The following is a 26,600-nucleotide window of genomic DNA, read 5'->3' on the forward strand; positions in this document are numbered from 1 at the left end:
TCCACATAGTACGATTAAGAAAGAAAGAAAGAAAGAAAGAAAGAAAGAAAGAAAGAAAGAAAGAAAGAAAGAAAGAAAGAAAGAAAGAAAGAAAGAAAGAAAGAAAGAAAGAAAGAAAGAAAGAAAGAAAGAAAGAAAGAAAGAAAGAAAGAAAGAAAGAAAGAAAGAAAGAAAGAAAGAGGTTGGCGTGGCATACCAACCAATGTATTAAAAATGCTCAGCCCCCTTTTCTCCCAGTTACTTGCGTGAGCGCTTTGGGAGTATGCGAGCAGGCGTGTGGGTGAAAGTGGGTGTCGCTATGTGCTTGTTGTTCGTTGAGCTCCAGAATGATCACACAAGACAAGGAAGGTATTCTGGGTTGTGCGCCTTATATGAGTCAACAACTGAAGAGTCGGAGACCTCTGGAAACACATCTGTGACCGTCCCGCTGTCGGCTTTGATCGGAAGCCTTTTGTAAGGTTGGACTAAGCTTGCCAAACGACCACATAATGTATCCGAATCCAAGCTGTGTGTGTGCCGCGGTACTCTGACCCGCTCTGATCTCAGTTACCTATGGCGGGACCAGCAAAGAGTACACCGCTCAACTACCAAAGACCCCGAATCTTGATATCTGAGAAATGGTAACAAATGAACGACACGGAAAAGAACATGGCTGAGAGGGCCAGTAAATTTCTGTTCATCGTCGTCGGATCAGTATTCTTTATGCTGATTTTGTACCAGTACGTGGCTCCCGGTGTGATCAACTTCGGATCTCCACACGGGTACCTCGCTGAGGAAGACATGACAATCTTTCCAACTCCGGATCCTCACTATGTAAAAAAGTACTATTTCCCTATAAAAGACTTGGAGCGCTCTGTGGATTTTGAAATAAAAGGGGAAGACGTGATTGTATTTCTTCACATTCAGAAAACCGGCGGCACCACTTTCGGCAGGCATTTGGTTCAAAATGTAAGGCTAGAACTTCCATGTGATTGTAGACCAGGGCAGAAAAAGTGTACTTGCTACCGTCCTAACAGAAAAGAAACCTGGCTTTTCTCGCGGTTCTCTACCGGGTGGAGTTGTGGGTTACATGCAGACTGGACTGAACTTACCAACTGCGTTCCCGGAGTCCTCAACAAAAAGGAAAACAAAACGAAGAAACTGAGGTGAGTTTCTGTTTTGATTTCGCGTTTCCAGATTTTAATCACGCAGTTTCCTTTAAACCGCATTTGCTGACAATGTTTTGGAAAAGACACGCTTTTGGCAAGGCTAGTTATGTATTTTGGAAGGTAGAGGACATGGAGTTACATAACTCTTGACATAGAGGTATTGCTTGATGTAATAGCAGATAAGATGATTTAATACTTGGGTAAGTAACTAATGTCCGGGGCTCCGTTCCGTGCGCGGTTGTTGCATTGTTTCTTCTTCATCCTTCACACCCTCTCGCCCGGTCCTCCACCTCAGAAGTGCGATAGCGAAGTCAGTACTCTCAACATGGTTCTTGTAATCCCTTTAGTAAACACTGCCTTAACTCGAAGTGTTGCAACACTACTCTGCTGGTTGTAAACAATGTGTTCATTTTCAACGTCTTCTCATTTAAACAGTTGGGCTACCTGTTATCGATATCCACATGTATCAGACAAATGGCCCGTGTGTCGCTACTTATGATACGGGCTTGGCCAGAAGAACGAAGTTAGAATAGCCGACTTGGACAGCGTAAGACTTGATGAATGGCGGCGTCGTGTGTCCTGGCGGTTCATCTCTACGGGGCTGCTGCTTTAAGGCGGGGAAGGGGTTACCCGTCGGGAGCGCGCCTGGCTCTACGGCAAAGCCCCAACATTACGCGATGCATTTATGACTAAAGAGGCTAAAACGCAGGGAGTGTAATGGCATCGTGGGCGTCTGGGTTTCCGCTGGACTTCCAGATTAAGCATGTAAAACATCATTTTTGTTTTACGAGGTGCTACACTTCATCATCTGTGAATAGACTACTTTAGGCCGTTGTCGTTAAATTGTCACAAGCGTGACGTGCAGTGCCTTCGGCATCACGAAAGAGGAGCAGCCAAAGTGACAAAAACACAAGCAATTTTAAAAGCAAACAAACAAGCAAAAAAACAAAACAAAACAGGATGTTGTACAGAAACATTGGTGAATGTGGTTTCGCAATTTATTCCTCGAGGACTTTATACAACAATTGCATTTGCCAGTACAGTGAAATCATCCGATACCGAGCTACAAGCCAGTGTTCATACGTGTGTTTTCGGACAGGTGTAGTTATGGTTTAGGGAAACGATGGAGGTCGTAACACATCAAGCCTTCCCGCAACCTCCTGCTCCTGGCAAGGCAATGACCTCGGTAGTTTAAAGAATCTGTATTCGTCAACCAGAATAGTCTTCCGTAGTATTTCTGACTAATATCCTCTCTGATCATCGCATGCCCCTCTGTTGCAATCTCTAACCGAGTAAAAAAAAAAGAAAAGAACTGTGGTAGGTGCCATTTAGTGCTCGCACACTTTCAGGGTCGATCGACTACGGGGCTACGCTGATGGAAATTGGGCATTTCATGGATGGTTATGTCCAATCAGAGGCAGGGGGTGGATATAAAAACCAGCTGAAGTGGCCTAATGCTGTACACTGGCGGCTAAGCACATCAATTAGGCACTGAAGCATGAACCTAATCTGGTTTGCTGTGCCAGAAGCTCCCTGCAGTTATTGCCAGTGTACATCACAGTCTTGGGCTCCCAGCGACAGCTATGCATCAACAAGTTGAGGCTACAAGTTCACACAACTGGTGCTCAAACACCCACCAAATGTGCTTTTTGTGTTTTGAAACTGCTATGCATTGATTTTTGCATCTATGGCCTGTAACATAGTGGGATTGTTCAACCAGGCAGGAGAAAGTACTGAATTGTACTGTGCTGTAGGGTAAACACCTTTCTTTTTTTTTCTACCTAGTCAACAAACTTTCAGCTTAGACCACAACTTATGAGAGCGAATGACTAAAACTGTCCTGCAGCTCTCAGGATGCTGCTAATGGCCTGAGTTTTACTTTAGGGTGAGAACTAGATTAATTTTATGGTGGCCACAATAACTCATTATGGTCATTGTAAAGTCCACAGTAAAGACCTGATTATTTGCATGTCCCTTGGGTAATTTGACACCCCACCCCACATCCCCATGCACACACACACCCACACCCCACACACACAGTGCTTTGGTTCACAGTCTGGCTCAGCCTGAAATAGAACAACTGTAGCTCTTGAAGGAAGTGTTACCGATGCTTAGTATCCTATCCTACTGCTGTCTAGACCGAGACAGACTGAGGTTGCAGTAGACAGATGGCTGTAGGAGTGGCATGTAAAAATTGGGTGAAACAGCTGTGTGTACTCATATACTATAGCAGCGCTAGCTCAGCGCTGTGGTATTCATGTTTGTCAGAGGAAAAAAATGCTTAAAAAATGGCCACATTCAGTGGGAGCACAAATCCATTTTCCCCCAATTAAATCATATCGTATTTAATCCTGATTTAACTACCACAAAGAGTCTGTCTGTTTGCTAATGCACATTGCTGCCATCAAACAAAGACACACACCAGCATATAAGAAGCCTGCGCTGGTGCTGGTGTCTGCTCTCCAAGAAAAAGGCAGGCAAGGTGCTAAGTGGGGCATTAGACCATCCCAGGTACCCTACTTTACCTGTGTAATTAGCTACAAAGCACAGTGATCTTAGGGGTCTTCTCAGGCAGCTACATTAGTTCTCAGTATGTCCGTTGTTATTTGCAGACCTTTTTAACTGATCGCGCCTGAGGATTTTCTTTTATTTATAAATAATGGTGCCTGTATTTATCTTCTGTTTGAGAACTTGCACAAGGTGCATCTTTTTGAACCACTGGCTGTGTAGCCAGGCAAGACTTGACTGACTGCCGCGTTATTTAGGTCATGGAAAGGAAAGAACTTCGCTATTCTTCATGCCGAGTGAAAGTGTGTACCCTGGGTTCTTAAGGACCACAGGGGCCACTGGTAGCATGTGGCATTGATTTGATCCTTGAACCTTGATCTTAACATTACGGCAATCCAGGGCATGCAAGCAGTGCTCCTATTGGTGGATTTGCTCTTTTCTCTAAAATATCTGGTTTGACTGCGCAAACGCTGCCCCTACCTAAGACACTAGTCTGTCCACAACACCCAGCACCATTCCGTCTCAGGTACCTGTGTGCTAGGGAGATGATAAATGGTTATTAAGCAAGTAACGTTATTCTTTAAGTCTCATGGCCCTCATTTTGTAGCTTGAGTTTGGACGGAAGGCAGCAGGGCTTTCCTACATGTATCTGGCTCCTGAGCTGGCTGGCTGAGCAGACAGTCAGAAAAGACACGGCTGGTTGTCACAGATCTGGGCCGGACACAGTGGTGGCACTGACTTAGACAGTGGACCTTTTGAGCTAAATTTGGCCCAAAATCTCTTCAGAGAACTGTTCTTGGATGTTAAGTCCATTTAAGACCTGTTTGGACACCTATAAGGAAGGGCTTGTTCTGAATGAAGGGTACGAATCAATAAATTAGTTTCTGTCAGATTGGCAATTACTGGAGCCCCTGAAAAAACCCAAACAACAACAAAAAAAACCCCCCACAAAACAATCTGCATTGATTAGCTTTATGTTAATCATGGATGTTCTCTGGAGGATGGCTGTCGGCGATTAAAGTGAATAGTTGGTTCAGTGGTGATTTGCGCTCAATTCTAATTCAGTTCCAATCCAGTTCAGAGCAAATGAAGTAAATTCACTTCAGTAAACTCTGATTCAGTCTATAAAATGCTGTATATACCATAAGGTACCTATAAATAGTACTATGCTTTAGTTGCTGTGTATGGCAAAACATGTCTGTCATTGTACTTTCGGTTGGGCAGGGCTTATTCACTACACCGGACTTGATGCGTAAGCCCAGCAAAAGTGTAGTGTAAGGTGGCATGATTCTGCCCAGAATGCAGATGTTTCTTCTTGCAGAAGCACATATATTTGTCAAGCACCTCAGAGTCAGCATGTTAATGTAGGATCAGGTACCTTCTCCCCCTGTAATAATATTTAGTGAGCCAAAATATATAGAAAGCTAAAATCCTTGCTAAAAAGGAAAAAATTGACCATAGATCAGCAGTTTTACTCTGAGTTAGATAATGATAGACAAAATGGGTCCTTCTGTAATGGTAAACACCACAGTACTCCTACAAAAATACATTTACGGCATTTAGCTGACACTTTCATCCAAAGCAACTTACAATTAGAGCTGGGCGACATCAAAAAAATATGATCACGATATTTTTCACATATTGATCAATATTGATATTTATTACAATCTGTCATTTCATAATGCTTCCAGCTTGAAGAGCCTTCTGCTATTGACTGAATATGGTTTATCGGCTAAACTAAAATAATATAATGTAAACATTTAAATGTGTAAACATGCCTTGAACTTTTATTTTAACAATTTAAAGTAGTATACATTATGTACTGGTTTCACATTGCTCAAATGTTTTAAATAGAGTAATCCATGTAAAAAGTGCAAAATGTAAACACTGTTAACCAGTAATGCTACATGTGTGCGTGTCATATCATTGCTTGTTATAGCCTTGCTGCTTTTTAATCGCTTTTCACATGGGCTAATGGCCGCAAAAGACAACACGATTTATTGTTGTTTTGGTACAGTAAGCACAGCTAAAATGTGCACAGTCTAACATGGGCCGCAATTTCACACTGTGGGTGTGGTCGCTCTGTAAAAGATTTGTTGTTTTTCCCGTCTTGTTTTGCAAGCCATCATAATCAGTGCTTCATAGCTTTTCAGATAGCAAAGCCACTTCCATATAACTGATATAATTGTAACTTTTTTGCCAACTCTTTCATCAGCTTCGGAGAATATCATGAGGTCACATTCACTTTCATGCCACTTTCAGGTTCATTTTTTTCATACTTTCCAGAGCTTTCTTCAGCGCTGGTAGCACAAACATTTACATTTACATTAACAGCAATTAGCAGACACTCTTATTCAGAGCGACTTACCAAAACTGCTTTGTCATTTACTCATACAGTAGAATACATCCTAGCCAGTACAGTAGGTTAGAGTCTAATATACCAGTGTACTAGAATACTGATGAAATACAGGGATCAATGCTGATGCCTAGAAGTGCAAAACACATATGGTCTATCTCAGACAACGATAAGTACAATAAACAATAAGTACTATAAACAAAGCGAACAATGCTTTGTGGCATGAAATAGGCGTGTTCTTTGACGTGCAACACAAAACTGACGTGCAACACAAAGACGTTTAGTTCTGCTGTGATAGACTGTTACATCTATACTTATTGAGTAAAAATGTCAAAAGCTTATCATCGTTATTGACATAAATTTTATCACAATCCTGTTTCGAGATTGTTTTATCGCCCAGCACGACAATACAATTATGACCGAGTACAACTTGAGCAATTGAGGGTTAAGGACCTTCCTCAGGGGCCCAACAGTGGCAACTTGGCAGTGGTGGGGCTTGAACTGGCAACCTTATGATTACAAATCGACCTACCACTGCCACAGTTTGTAGATGAAATTAAAGCTATCAGACACTGAAACTATCAGTGTTTCATTGTTCATATTGTTCATAGTGAAGATCACCTTCAGTTGCAATGACACTTGCAAATGGAGCAATTTCAGCATTAAAACAGGAATGTATTAAAAGTGTTGAGTGCTGACTGTGAACTAGGAATCAGCAGAGGACTAGGATCGGGGGTTATAAATGGCCTCTCAATGGGCAAATCCTCTTAGGCGCGTGTGTGTAATTCTGGAGAAAGGTGCGTTCTGGCGGTAATAATAGCAGCGATGGCTCCAGGTTGTGATTTAGTGTCAGGCCTAAGGACAGGCCAGCCTGCACGAACCTGGAATGTGCTAAGCTCCTAACTGCCTGTCCAGGGAGACAAATGAGGAGCAGGCCTTCCTCTCCTTTTTACTTCCTCTCTCTCTCACACACACTCACACACACTCACTCACACACACACACACACACACACACACCCACCCACACTTTTTCTCGCTGGTCCATGCGTTTTTTCAGTGACTATCACAAGAACAGCCACCTCTTGATTTAATCATGACAAGCAAAACTAAAACCCAAAACACTGTTCCTGTGCTATAAGACTCTCAAATTTGCATGTCATTTTGCATGCCATTCTTGTCTCTGTGGTGTCATGCTTATCACTATGACCTCAGCATCACTGTAGTTTTTACATGTCCGAGAGTTCCACAGCTTCAGTGTGCATAAATGTGATATGGAAGGTTAGCTGAAGTTCATTACTAAAGGAAGTGCTCTGTACAGTTTGTTGCAGTTGAGGATAGATATATATATATAGAGAGAGAGAGAGAGAGAGAGAGAGAGAGAGAGAGAGAGAGAGAGAGAGCGAGAGAGAGAAAGAAAGAAAGAAAGAAAGAAAGAGAAAGACAGACAGCATCTCTGAGGATCCGTTTTTATAGCCTGAATTAGAATTTGTGAGATTTTGAGTGCTATGCTTAATTCATTGTGAGGCTCTCAGTCACACAGTGACAGTAATTGGGGGACTTTTTACTATTCTCTTGCTGGTTCTGTCTGACAGCAGACTGTGAACTGGAACCCCACAAGTGTCTTACTACTATCACGCTATTGCAGTGTCCAACAAAGAACCTGTGTTAAAAGCAGGAAACACTGGCCTGATTTGTAAAATGGAAAATAACCGATGCCATCCATTTCCACTGTGACGTGACCTCACGTTATTTATGACATGATCTCGCAAAGTACAATAGAATATCTGGCAATGGTTCCTGCTTTGCTTTAGTGTTTTTCTCCAAGCACTCAAGCCACAACATCCCGTGAATGCTTGGCTGTAGTGGTGCCCTTGGTGCACGTGCATAGAGCCCCACCCATCGAACAATGGCGTCTTGAGTTCAAAGCCAAGAGCAGTTACATTGTCATGACTTTTAAATGGGCTATACAGTTGGTACTAGGCAGTCAATGGTCTGGCCATAGGAACATGACCGTATGGGCGCGTGCGTGCGTTTTGCCCATGCACTTCTGGCTGTAATCCAGCCAGATCAGTGGGGGTTAAAGGTCACCCGCACCACACTATGTAGTTATGCAAATCTAGGTACCATTGCTCTGCTCCCTCATGACCCTCCTGGGAAGAGATAGCCAAAGGCGCAGGTCCTTCTCCAGGTCCAAAACCCGCCACCAGGGCACAGGATGATTCAGGATGGCATCACAGATCGGCCAGTTGTCAACTGATATTACCATGATGTGAAGCTTAAAGGTCCAAGCCAGTGTCCATATACCATGGCGAAGCCTGGTGAGCTTGCTGGATGAATGTTGGCCCCCAGGGGGATGGTCTGCCTTTCAGGGACTGGTGTGAAATTTAATGGCCAAGCATAGGACCCATGGACTCTCCAGGGTCTATGCTGGCCATAAATATATATTTTTTTAAAGTTATTACAAATGTCTAGTTTCCTTGAGTTAGAACACATAAGAACAGTTTGCTTGTGTCAGAATGCATAAGAGTTACATTCATAAATCTCTGTTCTTCTACAAATGACAGGCTTTTATCAACAGACATCATTATTTCTCATGTATCTACATAGAAATATGTACTAATTAACCAATCAGGCTTCATGTCTGAACACCCAGTAGGTAGTTGGTGTTTATGCATACACCTACCATGCTGGCTCTATAATGGCTCCGGTATGAGTTATGGTCGGCTTGGAGTTAGTTTCAGACTACCAAATTATAGGTGAGGTTGCCAGCTCTTGTCTGTCTAGTTTTAGAAGATCACCTGCTATCCTGTCTACTGCGCAGATGATGTTAAACCAGGATGAAGGTGTGTGTATGGTGGTTAGCTTCTCTGTGGTCTTGGTATGGAAGACGGAGACGGTGCCAGTACTCCATGTCATGCGTCTGTGCCAGTAAAGAGGCAATTCAACAGCTTTGATATGTCTTAAGTGTTTGTTTGTTTTTTTATGTATTTAAAATAAAATTTACTTCAATTAATTGTGGGACATTTTGGAAATCAACTTTTATCTGGAATGACAGGAGTAAATAATTCACAGCTCGGGCCCCACAGTGGTTCATACCGATGTGTCACTTACCCCACTCTCCCAGTGGAGGGTGGGAATTCATAAACTGATTCCTGGCAAGGACAAATGGCAGTGTGATGACTGATTTACCAGAAGGCAGTCTTTGATTGGAGCTCTGTGGCAGCATGTGTGAATTTGAAGGACAGGATTAGGACTGTGTGTGAGTGTGCGTGACTGTGAGTGAGTGAGAGACAGAAAGCGCGAACATGCCGGCTGGCTTTGGTCTTACATTTTCCCCTCTCTTTTTTTTAAAAAAGTGAACACAAACTGAAATGCCCATCTCAAGGAAGTTGGCTAATAATAGTTTATGAGCCTATCGTGATGATCTCAGGCAATCTGTCACCTCCCCCTCCATTGGAATGAAACAGCAAGCTTGCTTGCTGAGAGAGAGAGAGAGAGAGAGAGAGAGAGAGAGAGAGAGAGAGAGAGAGAGACAGACAGAGAGACAGACAGAGAGACAGACAGACAGACAGACAGACAGCACAGGAAGCCACCAGTGCCAACAAAATCATGTGTGAGCGGAAAGACATGTGATCAGGTACAGCACTTTCCAAATCTGGGACTACTAACCCTGGCTGGTTTAATAGTTACGATAAAGTTGTTTTTTTTGTTTGTTTGTTTTTTGTTTGTGACCAAGTGTTGATTTCTTTTATTTTTTTCTTGACCATGGTTGTTCTTTTTTTCTCAGGAGGATAGCACCGTGCCCGTGTACCTGTGAGAGGTCCGGGGAGGACACGGTGATACATTGCCTCTGCAGTGGGGAAGGTCAGGATGGGTGCAGAGATAGTGAGACAGGCAAGCAAGTGGGCGTGTCATTGTGAAAACCTGGTGTAGATTTAGCCGGGCTGCTGTGTCACCCCAGCATGCTCATGGGCCAGTTCCTCCTAGCCCCAGCCCCTCAGTCCAAGCATGAACCTCTCTTTGGCTCTCCATGGTAGCTACAAGCCAACTCACCCGTGCGGTTTCCAGCAGCTGTGCTCACGCAGCTGAGTGGAGGCATGGTCCCTTCGGCTAACGGAGCCTCTGCTTGCTGCTAGCCAGCAGCAGCAACCGAAGGCTAAATATGCCATCATGTAGCAAAGCAGGAAAGTGCAGTCTGATAGGTTCAAAAGAGATCTTGTTCTACTGTACTGCTCAGTGCTAGAGAGACCCTATACTGCTCAGTGCTACAAAGATCCTGCACTCCTCTGTGCTGTGGAGATGGGTCCTTTCTGGACTTTTTCACGCGTGATGTCTGGATTTGGTTACGGTTTTACTGTGGAATTGCGGAGAGGCAGACGGTTATGTTGATCTGTATTTCTGATGATGGCAGACACTGAAGCCTCAAAGCATCTCTGTAGATATTTGATGCCTTCAAATGACTGGTGTGTATTTGAATCACGCTCCTTTTGCAAACAAACTGTTTGATTTAATCACTATAACTTTGTTTGGCAAGGCAGAGTTCACTAAGATTCTATTCTTCAGTAGCAGCGCTATTTTCAGGTAACGAGTGACCTGGTTCTATCGATAGTGTATTGTTTTAACTTGGTCCCTGGGCACCTTCCTCCAGCAAGAATGTGATGTGCTTGACATGCTGCCTGATCTCTCTCTCCTGGCTTTATCAGTCCTGGCCCAAAAAATCCCAATCTGCCATCTTCTTGTTTCAGAACATCGGCGCTTCGGAATACCTCCCAGGGCCAGACCCAGACTGTGATGAAGAGCAAAGTTCGCAACATCCTACACTAGGCCCGAGTCTGGATTCAGGGCTAGGCTTGTATCTAACAGGCATGAGGCAGTGTGGAGGTGTTGTCCCACTGCAGAAAGATATGATATCATGGTGGCAGACCCAGTTGATTCACAGAGGTGTTATTATCTGTGATGGCACTATTTATATCACTACGGTTTCCGTTGCGGCTGCAACCCCCGTAGACAGAAGGACGGGTGTGTGTGCTGAGCTCACCCTGGCCTGGGCAGCACTAGGGCCATCACAGCTCTTTAACACTGCAGCGAGGGCCAGCTGCAGCCTCAAACCGCAACCCCACCACGGGACTCGAACCGGCCACCTGCCATCGGGATGTGGCGTGCAGACGGGTTCGGTCGCGTGACATGGCTACCTGGATTGGTGGATTGGTTGAGTGGTGAGGACTGGTTTCAAGGGGTCCTGGAGAAAGAGGTCCAGACGAAGCTGGCTTGAGCCATAAGGGGAGGAGTGTTGGTGAGGTTAAGGCTGGTCGGTCTCTCTCCGGTTTGCTGGATCATGAAGCCTAACAAGCTCATGGCTTATTACCACAATTATTTTCCTGGGGAATCCCAGACCCAAGATGCCAGTTGTTTTGGCAAGTTTGAAAAAGGAAGAATCCATGACAGTTCCTCAAGATTGTGGTAATGGTTATTCTCTTTGGGTTGTGCTGAGAAACATATATGATAAGGTCACTGTGGGGATAAACGTTTCTTGTCTCATATTATAGACCTCTGACATTTGGGTGGAAAAACCTGTAAAGTCTTTGTAAGTAAGATCATGGGTTTATTGGCTCCAAAAAGAAAGATCTCTGCAATGGGATAAAAAATCTGAATGAAATGGAATGATGAAGAGGTGTTGCCATTTGCAGCAGTGAGATAAAGGCAGGCTTACTGTGACCTCCAAACCTGTGTGTGCAGGAGTGGTAGGTGAGGTATTGCAGCTTGATCCAATCTCTTCATCAGAACCATGCTCCAGGTGTGGGGTGCAGCTTTCTCTCTCTCTCTCTCTCTCTCTCTCTCTCTCTCTCTCTCTCTCTCTCTCTCTCTCTCATATATATATATATATATATATATATATATATATATATATATATATATATATGTATATGTATGTATATATATATATATGTATATATATATATATATATATATATATATATGTATATATATATATATATATATATATATATATATGTATATATATATATGTATGTATATATATATATGTATGTGTGTATGTGTGTATGTGTGTATGTGTGTGTGTGTGTGTGTGTGTGTGTGTGTGTGTGTGTGTGTGTGTGTGTTCTCTCCCTTACAGACACTCTATATACATGTATCTGTGCTCCTCACTCTCTTGCTTTCACTCTCACTTCACTTCCCTTCCCTGGTGGGGTTACTGTCAGCTGGAAATCATATTTTTTCACATCACCTTCACTTTATCGCTTCCTTTTAATGAGCTGTCCATCAAAACTTGCTTCCCTCAATCATACACAAAATCTGCTATGTGAGTCATGTTTCCTTTGTAAGTGACTTCAGATCTGTCAAGACGGTCATTTTCTGTTAGGAACAATAAGCAAAATTACATGACAGTCCCTGGTTCGATTAGCCAGATACCTGTTGCTTTCGGCATCGGAACCCCTTACAACGTGTCTTTTGTGGCTAGAAAAGGTCAGAATAGGTCACCAATGGGGTCTAGGGGGCTTATTGGGGGGGAAACTACTGAAGGTATTAACTTGCATCACAATAATTGTTTGTGTGCATCACGGTGTAGTGGACAGCAACATATGGCCATTAATCCAAGATACTCTGATGAAGGACGGAACAACAATGTGGTATTACGTCAGCTTCCCCACTCTAGTCCTGACTGAAACTTCCCTCCAACTCTGCGTGCTTACATCATTCGGCCGATGACTTTGAATGGCAAACCATAGCACGCAGCCTGTGGTCTCCAGAGCTGCAATTTTACTTGGTGCTTTTCCTAATGAACCATATGGTTCGAAGCCCTCTGTGCTCATCCTCTGAAGATTAGTTTCACATCAAAAACAGAAAGAAGAGGGAGAAAAGCCACAGTCCAAGCTGGTCATCGGGAATGTTTAGTTCCACAGAAACTATGAGGAGATCTGGTGCCTCATTTGCCATATAAGCAGGGAAAAATGCTGCTGTCTGTTGCGTTAGGAGCTCGGTTAGTAATAGCTGGAGCGGCCGAGGCAGGGGCTTAACTCTTGATCTGAGTTTACTAACAAAGGACAGGAGAAGTGGAACAGATACATATGTGGGATGGTGGCGGAGGGGTGACGCGGGGGTGGTAAAGATGCCTTCGGCTGTCGGTTCTTGGCTACGGAGGAATCCGAGCCTCGCCTCGCGGGCCTGAGTCACAGCTGGCGGGGTCAGTGTAGCGGATGCAGTGGGGGTGGTGGGTCACAGGGGCCCTGTGAACCCCACCAGCCAGGTGGTGAGCGCGATAATTGAATTGGGGGAGATGCGAACGGCAGACGTTCACCGTGCATGCCAGGGGATTTGTACGGTCCACTTCGTAGTGGTGCTCTCCCATCGGTTTCTTAATGAATTCCTCTGTGCCGTGTGCATGCGGCAGCAGATGAAATGAACGGAGCAGCGCCTCGACTCTGCCGGAGGAGAGGAGGGCTGTGGGCAAGCCGCTTCCCCATACAGACAGAGAACTCGCACGGCGTTTCCAAGCTCTGTGCTAACTAACTCGACCAGCGAGATACCACTCCATTCCTTTCGGTTCATCTTTGTTGTTAATTTTTCTCGCTGTGTAAGCATGAGCTCAGATGGAATTTGGCAGACTAGCAAGGATGGAGGGAGAATGCGTCGCTGTGTTGGATCATGGTGTGTGCTGGCTCACAGTTTGAGAGGGGGTGCAAGCAAGGTCACCATGAGGGGAATGGGGCTCTACCAATAGACCAAAAGTACCCGTACCCCCCCCCCCCCCCCCCCCGCTGTTTTGGTCCAGCCCGCTCTGAATGTGTGTACACCATAAGCTGTCGGGAATCTAAATGGTGTGTCCCGGGAGCAGGGGTGTGAAATTGTCTCCCTTGAAGTAAATGCTGCCTGCTTCCCTGCCGGTCAGCTCCGCCTTTCTTATTACCAGTGACTAGAGGGTGCGGTTTGGGGCACATGCTTTCCTTTGAATGCTTTATTTGTCGGGCAGCCCTTCTGTCGAGGTGTGGTTGGGGCACAGAACAAAGCCACATCCGCAGGTGTCGGATTGGACTGTGTGGAGACGCGTGCTGCTTGACCCCACAGCTTCGCAGGAGCAGGGCGAAGGAGCAATTTTCCTCCCAGTACAGGCTGCTCTGGCTATCAGGTATTTCCATCATCCCGGAGATCAAATGACAGGAGAGTTTCATTTGTCTGGTGTTCTGGCGCGCAATGCAGTGTTTTTCTCCAGAGCTACAGTGTCACTCTCCTTCTCTTTACCTCGCCTACCCTCTCCCATCCCCAGAACACACAAACACAGGCATGGAAGAACCTAATCCAGCTTCACTTAAAAAACACTTCAAAGGCCCACCAATTCGTCATGTCGCAGCAGATGTAGGAGGGTCAGTGAGAAGCTATGGTGTGGGGAGCAAGACTCAGCTTGCTGGTGGGAAACCCCACCGTGTGTTTCCATCAGACCCACACAAAATCAAAGGTCACCTCTCAGCAAGCGAACAGGACCCAGCCTACCCTCTCCTCCTCTCTCCCTGTCCTCTCCTCCTCTCTCCCTACCCTCTCCTCCTCTCTCCATGTCCTCTCCTCCTCTCTCCCTACCTTCTCCTCCTCTCTCCCTGTCCTCTCCTCCTCTCTCCCTACCTTCTCCTCCTCTCTCCCTGTCCTCTCCTCCTCTCTCCCTACCTTCTCCTCATCTCTCCCTACCCTCTCCTCCTCTCTCCATGTCCTCTCCTCCTCTCTCCCTACCTTCTCCTCCTCTCTCCCTGTCCTCTCCTCCTCTCTCCCTACCTTCTCCTCCTCTCTCCCTGTCCTCTCCTCCTCTCTCCCTACCTTCTCCTCATCTCTCCCTACCCTCTCCTCCTCTCTCCCTACCTTCTCCTCCTCTCTCCCTGTCCTCTCCTCCTCTCTCCCTACCTTCTCCTCCTCTCTCCCTGTCCTCTCCTCCTCTCTCCCTACCTTCTCCTCATCTCTCCCTACCCTCTCCTCCTCTCTCCCTGCCATCTCCTCCTCTCTCCCTACCTTCTCCTCCTCTCTCCCTACCTTCTCCTCCTCTCTTCCTGTCCTCTTCTCCTCTCTCCCTACCTTCTCCTCATCTCTCCCTACCTTCTCCTCCTCTCTCCCTGTCCTCTCCTCCTCTCTCCCTACCCTCTCCTCCTCTCTCCCTACCTTCTCCTCATCTCTCCCTACCTTCTCCTCCTCTCTCCCTGTCCTCTCCTCCTCTCTCCCTACCCTCTCCTCCTCTCTCCCTACCTTCTCCTCCTCTCTCCCTGTCCTCTCCTCCTCTCTTCCTGTCCTCTCCTCCTCTCTCCCTGTCCTCTCCTCCTCTCTCCCTACCTTCTCCTCCTCTCTCCCTGCCATCTCCTCCTCTCTCCCTACCTTCTCCTCCTCTCTCCCTACCTTCTCCTCCTCTCTCCCTGTCCTCTCCTCCTCTCTTCCTGTCCTCTCCTCCTCTCTCCCTACCTTCTCCTCCTCTCTCCCTGTCCTCTCCTCCTCTCTTCCTGTCCTCTCCTCCTCTCTCCCTACCTTCTCCTCCTCTCTCCCTACCTTCTCCTCCTCTCTCCCTGTCCTCTCCTCCTCTCTTCCTGTCCTCTCCTCCTCTCTCCTTTTTACCACTTTCCATTTTCTTTATCATTACCTCCTTGCCTCCTCTCTCTCCCTTTCTTTTTCTTCCTCTTCATTTCTCACTCATTTGTGAGTGCCTTTCATTTCTTGCTCACACACACACACACACACACACACACACACACACACACACACACACACACACACACACACAAGCACAAGCACATTTCTGTTGGTTGGTGTCAGATGTAATCCCCTGATCTGCCCAAACACAAATAGAATTTACATGCTCTTGTGGCAGGTTGTGAAGCATAACTCCATAATTGAGTGTCGTGTTCAAGCTCTCTGCTATGCCTGATTGATGGCAGCGTCTTGGAGCTGAATGCCAATGGGGCACCCAGTCCTACTATTCAGTATGTGGCAGAAGCGTCCCATGCCCTCAGTGGAACTGCAAGTGTGTTGGTGGGGGTGTTTCTCTCTGTGACATATGGCGTTTTGCTTGAATGCGAATTTTAAGCGGGATTTCCAGCTGGTGTTCCCCTTTGGTTTCTATTTTCTTTCACACTTCTTTTCTAAGCCATCTAGTACAAGTTAGAGACAAGCAGGTGAGTGATGTCAGTCGCCTCCAATGTGTCCGTGTGTATCTGTCTTTGAAATTGCGTACTTCAGTAGAGAGTGCAGGGGTCAGGTCCCCTATGTTAGTCAAACACAGGAAGCGATTAATGATTTATTGTGTCAATAATCACCTTGCACGTCCGCCCAGCTATTAAGAGGTGCAAATTGCACGCCAGAAGCCGAGCCTCACCAATAGTTGTTCTTCGGCTCCGCGTTCATCTGTACGTAGACTATGTTTAGGTGTATACATTTCTGTGTTTGTGCGTGTTGGGTATTTGCATTCGTGGTTCGAAGATTGCTGAAGTGTGTGCATGTCTTTGCACTTGCTTATGTTAATCCCACAGCAGTCAGCTGCTTCTCATCATCATTTACTGGGGTTAGCGCACCCTCCTAGCCTTTGAATAATGGCTTTAACCTCGCTCTGGCGGGTGGCTAATGGAACATTCCGGAAGCTCCAAAGAAAGGGCCAAAGCCTCCTACCTTCCAATCCCCACTCTCTTTGAATCCTGAAAGCCTGTAAAACCAGCTACCACTAAGAGAAAATCATGGAGTGGCGTATCTGGGCATCATATTTAGTGGACATTAAATGCAGGCCAGGCTGCTGAAAGTCGAGCAAATGGGCTTCTGTAGACTTCTCCTTAAAGGCTCTCTGTGTAATAGGATTTATGGGGGCCGGGCGCTCACCCTGTTAACAGCCGCGCGTGAGCTTCCGGTATGAAAAGCGGACATCGCCCACCTCTGCTGTTGCCAAGTAACCGCCCCGCGCCACTTTCGATGCCACCTCAGCTTCAGAAGCGTCCGCCGCCCATTGTTTGGTCCGGTGCTCTCGAGGGCCCCTGGACACCCTTTCCCCCTCACTTCATTCTGCCATTCTGCGTGAGTGAATTCTGAATGGACTGCCCCGGAGCTCACCAGGCCACTGCCGCCACCATTCACATGCTAATGCGCCATGGGAGCTAGCACGCTAACACGCTGCCTCTCACCGCCAGTCCACAGAGGATAGTTCATCGATTGCGAATTGCCAGACTGTAGAGAGTCGACATGGGCTAGCGTATGTGGGGTTTTTTTTGGGTTTTTTTTCGTAAAGCACAGTAAGGCACTAAAAGGATCTCACTGCTGTCAGTTAAAAGCCCTCAGGGCCTTAAAATGGCAAGTCAATAGGAATCAATCTCTGTGTCACATGGCATGCTAGTAGAAACCGCTACGGTGTGGGTGAGGCTCATAGAACCTTTGACCTCAACCCTCAGAGCCAAGTTAAAAAGGGAACAGCATGATGTCCAAAGGAGAAACACCAGAGCTGAGCTAATCCGTTAGTGAGCAGAAGGTATCTACCCAATGGCCATGCTCTGTGTGTGTGTGTGTGAGTGTGTGGGTTTCCATCTGCATCAGTCAACTCTAGGTTGTGTGTGACATATCTGTGTCAGTCTGGTAGATCTTTCTATCTGCTGAACCGGAAGTACAATTTTGCTCTGTTTTTTCAGACTCACGGATGGTTTTCATAATCGCATGCCTGTTTGCCCGCACCTGCCGGCAAGGTAATTCCGATTTTTGCTGAGCAGCTGTTTGCGGATCTGTTTCATGGGTTACCTCTGCAGCAGACCGTTGAAGTAGTGGAATAACGAGTGAGGCTTGGTAGGACCTAAGGGCCAGTGATGTGGTAAAGCTCACGTTAACTGCACTGTGAACAGATGTGTTTATTTTTTTAATTTATACAATAACAGTAACCGTGGCATAACATGACCGACCGAAGATCACTTTTGCTTTATTGTGTAATTTTTCCTGCGTTCTGTCCTTGCGCAAACCTCTCTTAGAGCACCATCTGCTCCCTCTCTGTATCCTTTTGCCCCAAAACCATCTAACTGGAGGTCAAGGGGACAAAAAGGGGCCGCCAACAACAAGGTCAAAGGCCACATCTGGAGGTCATGCCCAGGGGAGGGTAAATTCTTTATGAGACAACAAGCCCTATTAGGGATATTCAATTAGCGTTCCAGGAGGACGGCGTGCTTGTTTGAGTGGACATGGGAGGAGCGTGAGCCTGAGTGGAGGTGCAGAACAAGAGCACACCTCCACCCACACCAATCCTCCTCTCATCAAGGCCCCTTCCTGCTTCTCCATTGTAAAATCCACAGTTTTAGTTTTAGCTGAAGTAATTTGATACAGTTCATCTTAAAGCGGTTTGTCTTTAGTTTTCTTTTTGTCTGTTATTTTCCCCCAGCATGCATTCAGATCTCTGCAGTGAGCTTTGCCATTTAAAGAGCATTAAGCTGATTGATCGTGTCTGTGCTCTTGGTAAATGGCGTTGTTGGGGTGGTGCCCTCTTTCACAGGCTCTGTTTTTAATCTAGCAGAAAGGTTTACGCAGCCGGCTATACTTCATCCCGCTGCTTGGTTAGAAGTCACTTGAGGGGGTTCTAATGTGTGTGTGTGTGTGTGTGTGTGTGTGTGTGTGTGTGTGTGTGTGTGTGTGTGTGTGCATATGTGGGTGTGTGTGTGTGTTTGTGTGTGCGTGTGTGTGTGTGTGTGTGTGTGTGTGTGTGTGTGTGTGTGTGTGTGTGTTTGTGTGTGCATATGTGGGTGTGCGTGTGTGTGAGTGCGTGTGAGCGCGTGTGAGTGCGCGTGCGTGTGAGTGCGTGTGAGTGCGCGTGCGTGAGTGAGTGTGTGCGTGAGTGAGTGTGTGTGTCTGTCTGTGTGTGTCTGTGTGTGTGTGCTGGGGGCGGACCATATGGTCTGATGAAGCAGAAGCTACTGCCGCTCCACCTGTTACCACTGTTTGTCTGGTGTAGGAGGAGAACGTGGTCTGATGAAAGGCAACAGGTGGCCAGGGCGGGTCTGCGTCTCCCGCAGAATTTGACATTCCTTATTTGGTCCCTCGCCTTCAATGCCTTTCCTAATGATCTAGAGTGGATCACGGTAATAACGATGCTCCCTCTGATTCACCTCATAATCCAACTCAGCCCTCGTCTGCCTGATGTTCCGATTATAACATGGAGAATCCCCTTAGCCGGAGGCTCCCAGCTAATCTGGGTGTGTATGGTAGAGAGAGCTCAGCTCTCACGTCCCTACACAGACACCTGCACAGACCTCCTCCCTGATTGGAGGAGCGTAAGTACGGACAGGAAAAAAAGGTTTTTTTTGTTTTTTTTGACCTTATCAAATGTTATTTGCTTCTTTCCTATTAGCTCATCTCTCCCACCCTTTCTGTTGTTCTCTGTTTCTCATTCTCATTCTTTGTCCCGTATCTTTCATTCACTCTCGCTCCCCCACACTCGCTCTTTCTCTCCCGGTTGCTCCGTGTCTTTATGATTGCTCTGATTTTCACGGCATTATCTGGCTCAGTATCTCCGGGAATCAGAGGAGGAAAAAAAACCCCTCCGCGCCGTCCCCGTGAACCCTCCCCTGCAGCTGTGGCGGCTGCAGCGCCTTCCACATGTGAAGTGTTGCTCTTTCACAAATAAAACGTTGTTCTCACTCTGCCATATGCGCGCCTTGTTTTGATGCTCTCGCTCTCATTCGATTAAGATGCAGTTTGCATGGAAAGGAAGGAGGCGCGTCAGGCCGGGCGTAACTGTAGCAGCTGCGTGCGTTGCGGCTGTTGGTTCTGCCTCTCTGAAGGGGCTGATGGCTTAAAGATTGAGGGAGGCCATTTGGTCTAATTTGTGCACTGTCCCAATTCTTTGTGTGTAGAGTAAGGGTTGCCAGGTGTGTGCGTGTGCGTGCGTGTGTGTGCGTGTTTACGCACACAGAGCAAAGTTGTTTTTGGCGTGTTTTACAGAGTGCCATGCACATTATCTAGAAGCCCTCAGGAGCAGGAGAGGGTAGAATCTGCTGCAGGCATCTTAGCTCCACTTCGTCTGAGATGCAGCTCCACCACCGCCACATCCTCAGCCTTTAATGTCAGACTCTTCCAGTTTCATCACCTTAGCCTCACCGTGGCTTACACAACTCATTCATGCTACACAATTCTGTCATGGCAGTCTTGTTGAGTTGTGCATTTACTGTGCATTTGAAGGTCACGTCCCATAACCAGCAGACATCAAAAGGTTAAAAATCTCTGTTGTTCTGTAACATTAGAGTACGAGTATAGCGTACCGACCATCTTATTTGGCTGCAGTGATTCTCTGCATTGAAAACGGCTGTAGCATCCGACGCAGAGCAGCAGTATCTGCCTTGAGGCTGTTGACAGCGAGACACTGTCTGAGCGTACAGAACGGAGCAGGGAGTGCACGCACACACACACACACACACACACACTTCAGCTGAAAGAAACGGCCACAGGCATTATTAAGCCATCTGAAGTGGAAAAACGTTAAGAAGAAAAATAATTACTGTCCCTACACCCTACGAGGCAGAGAGATGAATCCTTCGGGCACCTACGGCCACTCGCGCGTCTGGCAGAGGGAAGCGGACGCATGTCGTGGCGCCACAGAAAATAGCATGGAGGAAGTTGAGGAGAGGTCATTGGAAGGAGTGCAGATCCTGTCGGGCGTTCACGTCCGCTTCCCCGCCTGACAGATCTCTCTGTGTCCTGCAGCAGCTGGTGCTCTGGGTGCTAATGCAGGAGCAGAGCACGTGAGGGATGGTGAAATATGTACAGTGTAGATTAGTGCTGGAGGACACTGCGCATTGTATGAAGGGTTGTTCTTAACACATAACAGAAATGGCTTTATTGGATAATATAATCTTTCACTAGATTGTTAGGGCTGTAGTGCTTTTGCACAAAGATGTAAGGTGCGCTGGGCTGTGGCAAGCATCACATGTTCAGATAACCGGGCAGACTCATTCTTGCTTATTGAATTCATCAACTATGTAATATACACTGCCTGGCCAAAAAAAAGGTCACACACTCTAATATTTCGTTGGAACGCCTTTAGCTTTAGCTCACAACATTTATTTCTGTCCAGGGTTGCATTCATTTTTCTCCAAGCTGTTGTATTGATGATTTGGACCACTGCGCAAAGTCTTCTCCAGCACATCCCAAAGATTCTCAATGGGGTTCAGGTCTGGACTCTGTGGTGGCCAATCCATGTGTGAAAATGATGTCTCATGCTCCCTGAATCACTCTTTCACAATTTGAGCCCCATGAATCCTGGCATTGTCATCTTGGAATGTGCCCGTGCCATCAGGGAAGAAAAAATCCATTGATGGAATAACCTGGTCGTTCAGTATATTCAGGTAGTCAGCTGACCTCATTCTTTGGGCACATAATGTTGCTGAACCTAGACCTGACCAACTGCAGCAACCCCAGATCATAGCACTGCCCCCACAGGCTTGTACAGTAGGCACTAGACATGATGGGTGTATCACTTCAGCCGCCTCTCTTCTTACCCTGATGCGCCCGTCACTCTGGGACAGGGTGAATCTGGACTCATCAGACCACATGACCTTCTTCCATTGCTCCAGAGTCCAATCTTTATGCTCCCTAGCAAATTGAAGCCGTTTTTGCTGGTTAGCCTCACTGACAAGTGGTTTTCTTAAGGCTACACAGCTGTTTAGTCCCAATCCCTTGAGTTCCCTTTGCAATGTGTGTATGGAAATGCTCTTATTTTCACTATTAAACATATCCCTGAGTTCTACTGTTGTTTTTCTACGATTTGATTTCACCACACGTTTAAGTGATCACCGATCACGAGCATTCAGGATTTTTTTCCGACCACATTCCATCCTCGAAGATGATCTTTCCCCACTGTCCTTCCACTTTTTAGTGACAGTTCTTAACCCGATTTTAGTAGTTTCAGCAATCTCTGTAGATGTTTTCTCTGCTTGATGCATGCCAATAATTTGACCAATAATTTTCTGAAACAAATTAACATCTTTTCCACGACCACAGGATGTGTCTTTCAACATGGTTGTTTAACAAATGGGAAGCTACCCACTGCATCAGTGAGGGTTCAATAACTTGTTGCCAGCTGAAACATAATCACCCGAGCAGTAATTATGCAATGGGAGGCAAGTACCTCAACCACTGAGCTACCGCTTTTTTTTAAAGTTTAGAAATAAGCTACTAAAAAACTGCGATTACGAACCTTTGTTTCCTGTCTGGAAGACTAATGGTTTTCTTTATCTTGTTCCCCTGTGTGCTGTTCTGCCCGTTCTCAAGGTAAAAGGCCATATTTTTGTTATGCCCTCTCCTGACACACCCCCCACCACCCGCTTGGCGCTGCGAACAGCACTGTGTGTGCAGTCTGATGGAGTAGTGGAGTGAGTGGCCCTGAGCCGCCCGCGTGCCTGCCCCCTACGCGTGCCTACCCCTGCCCCCTGCATACACAGCTCCTGGGGCCAAGAGGAGGGGCCAGTGGGAAGGCTGGGTAAACAGTCGGTGGCGCTGCAGGGTAGGGGTGGGGGTGGGGGAGGGGTGGAGTTGGTATGAGAAATCAAAAGTACGGTCTGCAGTTTGCTTCTGCTGATGTTTTGACTACATTCCAGCCCTAGAGAAGTAGCTTTTTAAACCTTGTAAACCTCGGAAGCTCTGACAGACCCGAATGCATACGAGTGGAAGGAAGTGCTGAGGCTTTGACTTCCCAGCCTTGGTTTACAGCTGTGGTTCAGAGTGCCAGTATACTTCTTAAGGTTTTACAGTGTGAAGGTGTTACGGTATGAAGGTGCTGCATCACCATGTCCTCAGTCCTGATGTTCGCGTTATGAAGTACAACTGATTCTCGCATAGATTGCCATTTTTAGGTTTCTAAGTTCTGGAAACCTATTGTATTTATCCGTGTTTGCATTTTTTCCTCAGCTTCTACAACACCACCTCAGGGGAGCTTCACCTTTCTACCAAATGTTCTTATCAGCCTATGGCGGGCGCTATAGTTAATGTTTGCATTTTATTCCATAGCTCCATAAGTCGTAGAATTAGAATTCTTCTTGAGTGTGAGATCCTTGCCTGATGCCACACAAACTTGCCATTTGGAACATTAAGCTTTGCTCACTTAGATGTTGAGCTAATTTGCATTCCCCCCAAAAATGCACATTTTCAAAAAGTATTTTAGAATCACACGATTGGCCAAATGCCACAAATGCAGACTTAAGCAGCTTAGAAATCTACAATTTTAAAATGTAATAGAAAAGCTAAATGTTTCACTTCCATGTGGCAAACAAACAGAAACTTTTAGGGGGCATGACAATATTACAAAATAAGCTCTGCATCCTTTGTCCAACCCTTGCCAAACCTGACATTTCCGTAACACTCTTGATCTCTTGAACTTGGCATGCAAGCTTTCTACCAACATCTGTTTCGTCCTGCTTTAAACAGGTTCACGCATTCCCACATCATAAACCGTTTTTCTCCTCATCATACCTCCAAAGGCCGTCATACACAGAATATTCCCGCGGTCATTCTTTCTTTTGGCTTTTTTAGGGGGAAAACAGGACAAGATTCTCCTGTTTTTGTATCGAGGTGTAGTTGCATCACTGGATCCAAAGCCTGACATCATCCAACTCTGACTGTGTGTAAAAGCGCGCATGTGCACATGCGTATGTGAGTGTGTACATTGCTCTTCGCATACTTTGCAGTTTATTACATGTGAGAGTATGTGTTTGCGTGCCCCAGGACACATGCGAGGGATCTGGTAGGAGCAGATGGTTAAAGTTCATGCCCTTTTACTCACCCCAGTAGGGTGTTTGGGCACCCTCTACGGGGCGTCTGCAGAGCAGGGTCATAAGCCCCCGCTGCTGCCTTCCGAGCATTAGCAAGCCATTCTCCTGGCTCCTTAGAAGTCTGCTATGGCTGAAGGAATGGTAGTGATGATGGAATGTGCTGTGCCCAGGCAACAGCATCACCAGCTGCTGGTTTAACCAGTGGAACAGGGGTTTAGCACTGGACGGTTCAACTGTCCATCAGGGCGGTGTGGCACCCTGGGAGGTCATTACTGCTCGCTAAGCAGTTACTTGAAGTGCAGAGTCTGACACTCGACCTAAAGAGCATGACTAACAGGATGGAGGACCCGCATCACATTGCCCCACAGGAGGCTGACAGGAGCCTGACGGGACCCTGTCGAGACCCTGACAGGAGGCTAAGGACACAGTGAGGTTCTTCTCCTAATGAGCCGGGCACCTGCACTAAATGAGGCGGGAGCCCCTCTTTCCTGGTTGGTCCTCATGTCTCCACGTCCTTATTCTCTTGTCTGCTGGATGGCCCTTTCATATTGACCGGCAGCCCCACGCACCCCTGAGAGAGCAAAGCAGACGCGGAAGGGGATCAGGAGTTCATCTGTTCTTAACAAGCCAGTTCATCAGAGTCTGCTAGTGCTGTCGATTTCAGGCTTCCGGGGTTGAGAGGGATGAGCTGCCCCAGTGCGGCTGGCCGGGGGGCGCACGCGCTCCTCCCCACTCTGAGGCGGGCTGTGAGCTAATTGGGGGAAAAGTCTTTAAGAAGCTGCAGCATGTGAGGGGATGCGTGTCCTATAGAGTGGATGAAAGCATGAGTGTCAAATGAAATAGTGATGAGACCTGGTGCAGAGGAGTCTGCTAATTTTAAACTGAACTCCTTTCTCTGCCTTTGTAGATACACACTCTCTCTCTCTCTCTCTCTCTCTCTCTCTCTCTCTCTCTCTCTCTCTCTCTCTCTCTCTCTCATATGCACTCAATCTCTCTGCCAAACTTCCATTTTCTGTTTTCCACATATGTACAGACTGAAATTTTTCTTCCTCTGTGCTCCTGCATACCTGTTCAGAAGAACTTTGTTTTCCTCTGACTTCTCCATTAATATTGTGCCTTTATCAGCCATATGATGGGTGCATAGGCTTGTGTTTAGTTCAGATGTGTGTGTGTGTGTTTGTATGTGTGTGATGCTTACTCAAAAAGACAAAGGACACTGATAAAACTACTGGGGTTCTCGTAGCATCAGACAATTCAGATGTGTGTCACATCCTGGCTCTTTGCAGACTCCTGCAGCATGGTATAAAATAAATCTTGTTTTCAAAGGCTAGATCACATTGTTCGCAGAGCGCTAGTGTCCAGCCCTGAACTGGTGCTTAAGGAGACATAAAGCGCCGCGTCATGTCACGCAGCTGCACCGATGCAGCTCGATAAACACGCATCAAGGACCCTGTAGTGTGCGTCAGTCCTCTGCTGGAAGCGCTTTTCTTTCTCCAGGTCACAGGGTGGGGTGGGGGGTGGGGGGCTATAGAATAACCGGCATGTTAAAACCAAACTTTCTTCTTCGTCTCGTCTCCTCTGTTCAGAGTGCTGGGCTTCCGTGCCCAGACACACTCAGGATGCGAAGGGTCTCGATAAAACCCCCGATGGGTTGGCTCAGCTTGGCCAAAAAAGGTCCTTGTGTATGGGCTAGGGGTGGGCAAAATGATAAAAACTAAATATCACGATACTTACAGACATTTTTATGGTCCACAGTATTATAATATTTAATTTTATGGGTTCAATCTAGCAGTGAAGTTGTAGTGCCATGCAGTCAAATAAAAGCATTGAGTACCATACAGTTTATTTAATGTTTCTGATAAAATAAACTGTCTCAGAACAAACAATGGGTTTAGAAAATGGAGTACTAATACAATACTACAATTAGATATTGGGATCTTGGGCTAATATCCTATCATTTACTTGCTATGCAGTTTTAATTTGGTAAACACCACTGTTTGTTGGTAATAAGCTCTCTATAACTGTCTTAAATATGAAACTTGCAGTTGGCCTGTACTGTTGAAGTAGTGATGATACGCATGATATGAAATATTTATCGCAATATGGACATATCTTCATTTTTTCCCACCCCTACTCTACTCCTCTGTCAGTATCTTATTACACAACAGCCTATTCCGTTTACCGCCCAGCAGTGCACTGTACACCAATTATGCAGAGTTTATGCTGATGAGACCAAAGGAGGTGTCTTTGCTGTTACAATCTGCCTACTGGAGCATGTGGCGAGCTGGAGCGAGGAGGCATGAGGGAAGGAGGCGAGGGAGGCGAGGAATGGAGGAGGCACCTCGTAAACAGGACTTTATTAGGCGACAGGATTCTCTTATGGGGTCCCCGAGGCCAAGAGGAGCAGGGGAGAGTCGTAAGGGGACAGTCATTACACACCAGCGGCTAATCTCTCACGCACGCCCTGCTCTCCGTACGGCCATGCATATTTACGGTAATGGAGATTAGCTGCACGGCCAGGAGACCGGGGCCGGTCTAATAATCTCCTCAGCTTCATAATCACACCAGCCAGCTTACTTCATGTAGGACTGAGGCTCCACAGGCTTCTCTTGCTCCCGCACATTAGCATGGCTGTATTTTACTTAAAGCGGCAATGCGGACACACTGTAATTTTTTAAGCCATCCTGTCAACTTTGTTTAAAAAGAATTTTCCTTGCGCAGTTGGCCACCTTGTAACGCACCCATGAAGTATCTGACATTTTCTGATAAGTTTGTGCAGGTGTGATTGGAGCAAGGACTAAAATGAGCATTTATGAGGTTACTGTT

At 46.4% G+C, this 26,600-nt stretch overlaps 1 protein-coding gene across 1 annotated transcript in view; it reads left to right on the plus strand.

Moving 5' to 3' along the window:
- The first annotated feature begins 252 nt into the window (after window positions 1–252).
- The window catches only part of hs6st1b (heparan sulfate 6-O-sulfotransferase 1b), a 45,034-nt gene continuing 18,686 nt past the window's right edge, over window positions 253–26,600 (plus strand). Inside the window, exon 1 of the mRNA XM_027004343.2 lies at window positions 253–1,145. Coding sequence (XP_026860144.2) covers window positions 628–1,145 — 518 coding nt within the window. The 5' untranslated portion in view covers window positions 253–627. The remainder of the gene's footprint in view (window positions 1,146–26,600) is intronic.

The sequence above is a fragment of the Electrophorus electricus genome, chromosome 5, assembly GCF_013358815.1.
Source record: "Electrophorus electricus isolate fEleEle1 chromosome 5, fEleEle1.pri, whole genome shotgun sequence".
Lineage (NCBI taxonomy): Eukaryota > Metazoa > Chordata > Actinopteri > Gymnotiformes > Gymnotidae > Electrophorus > Electrophorus electricus.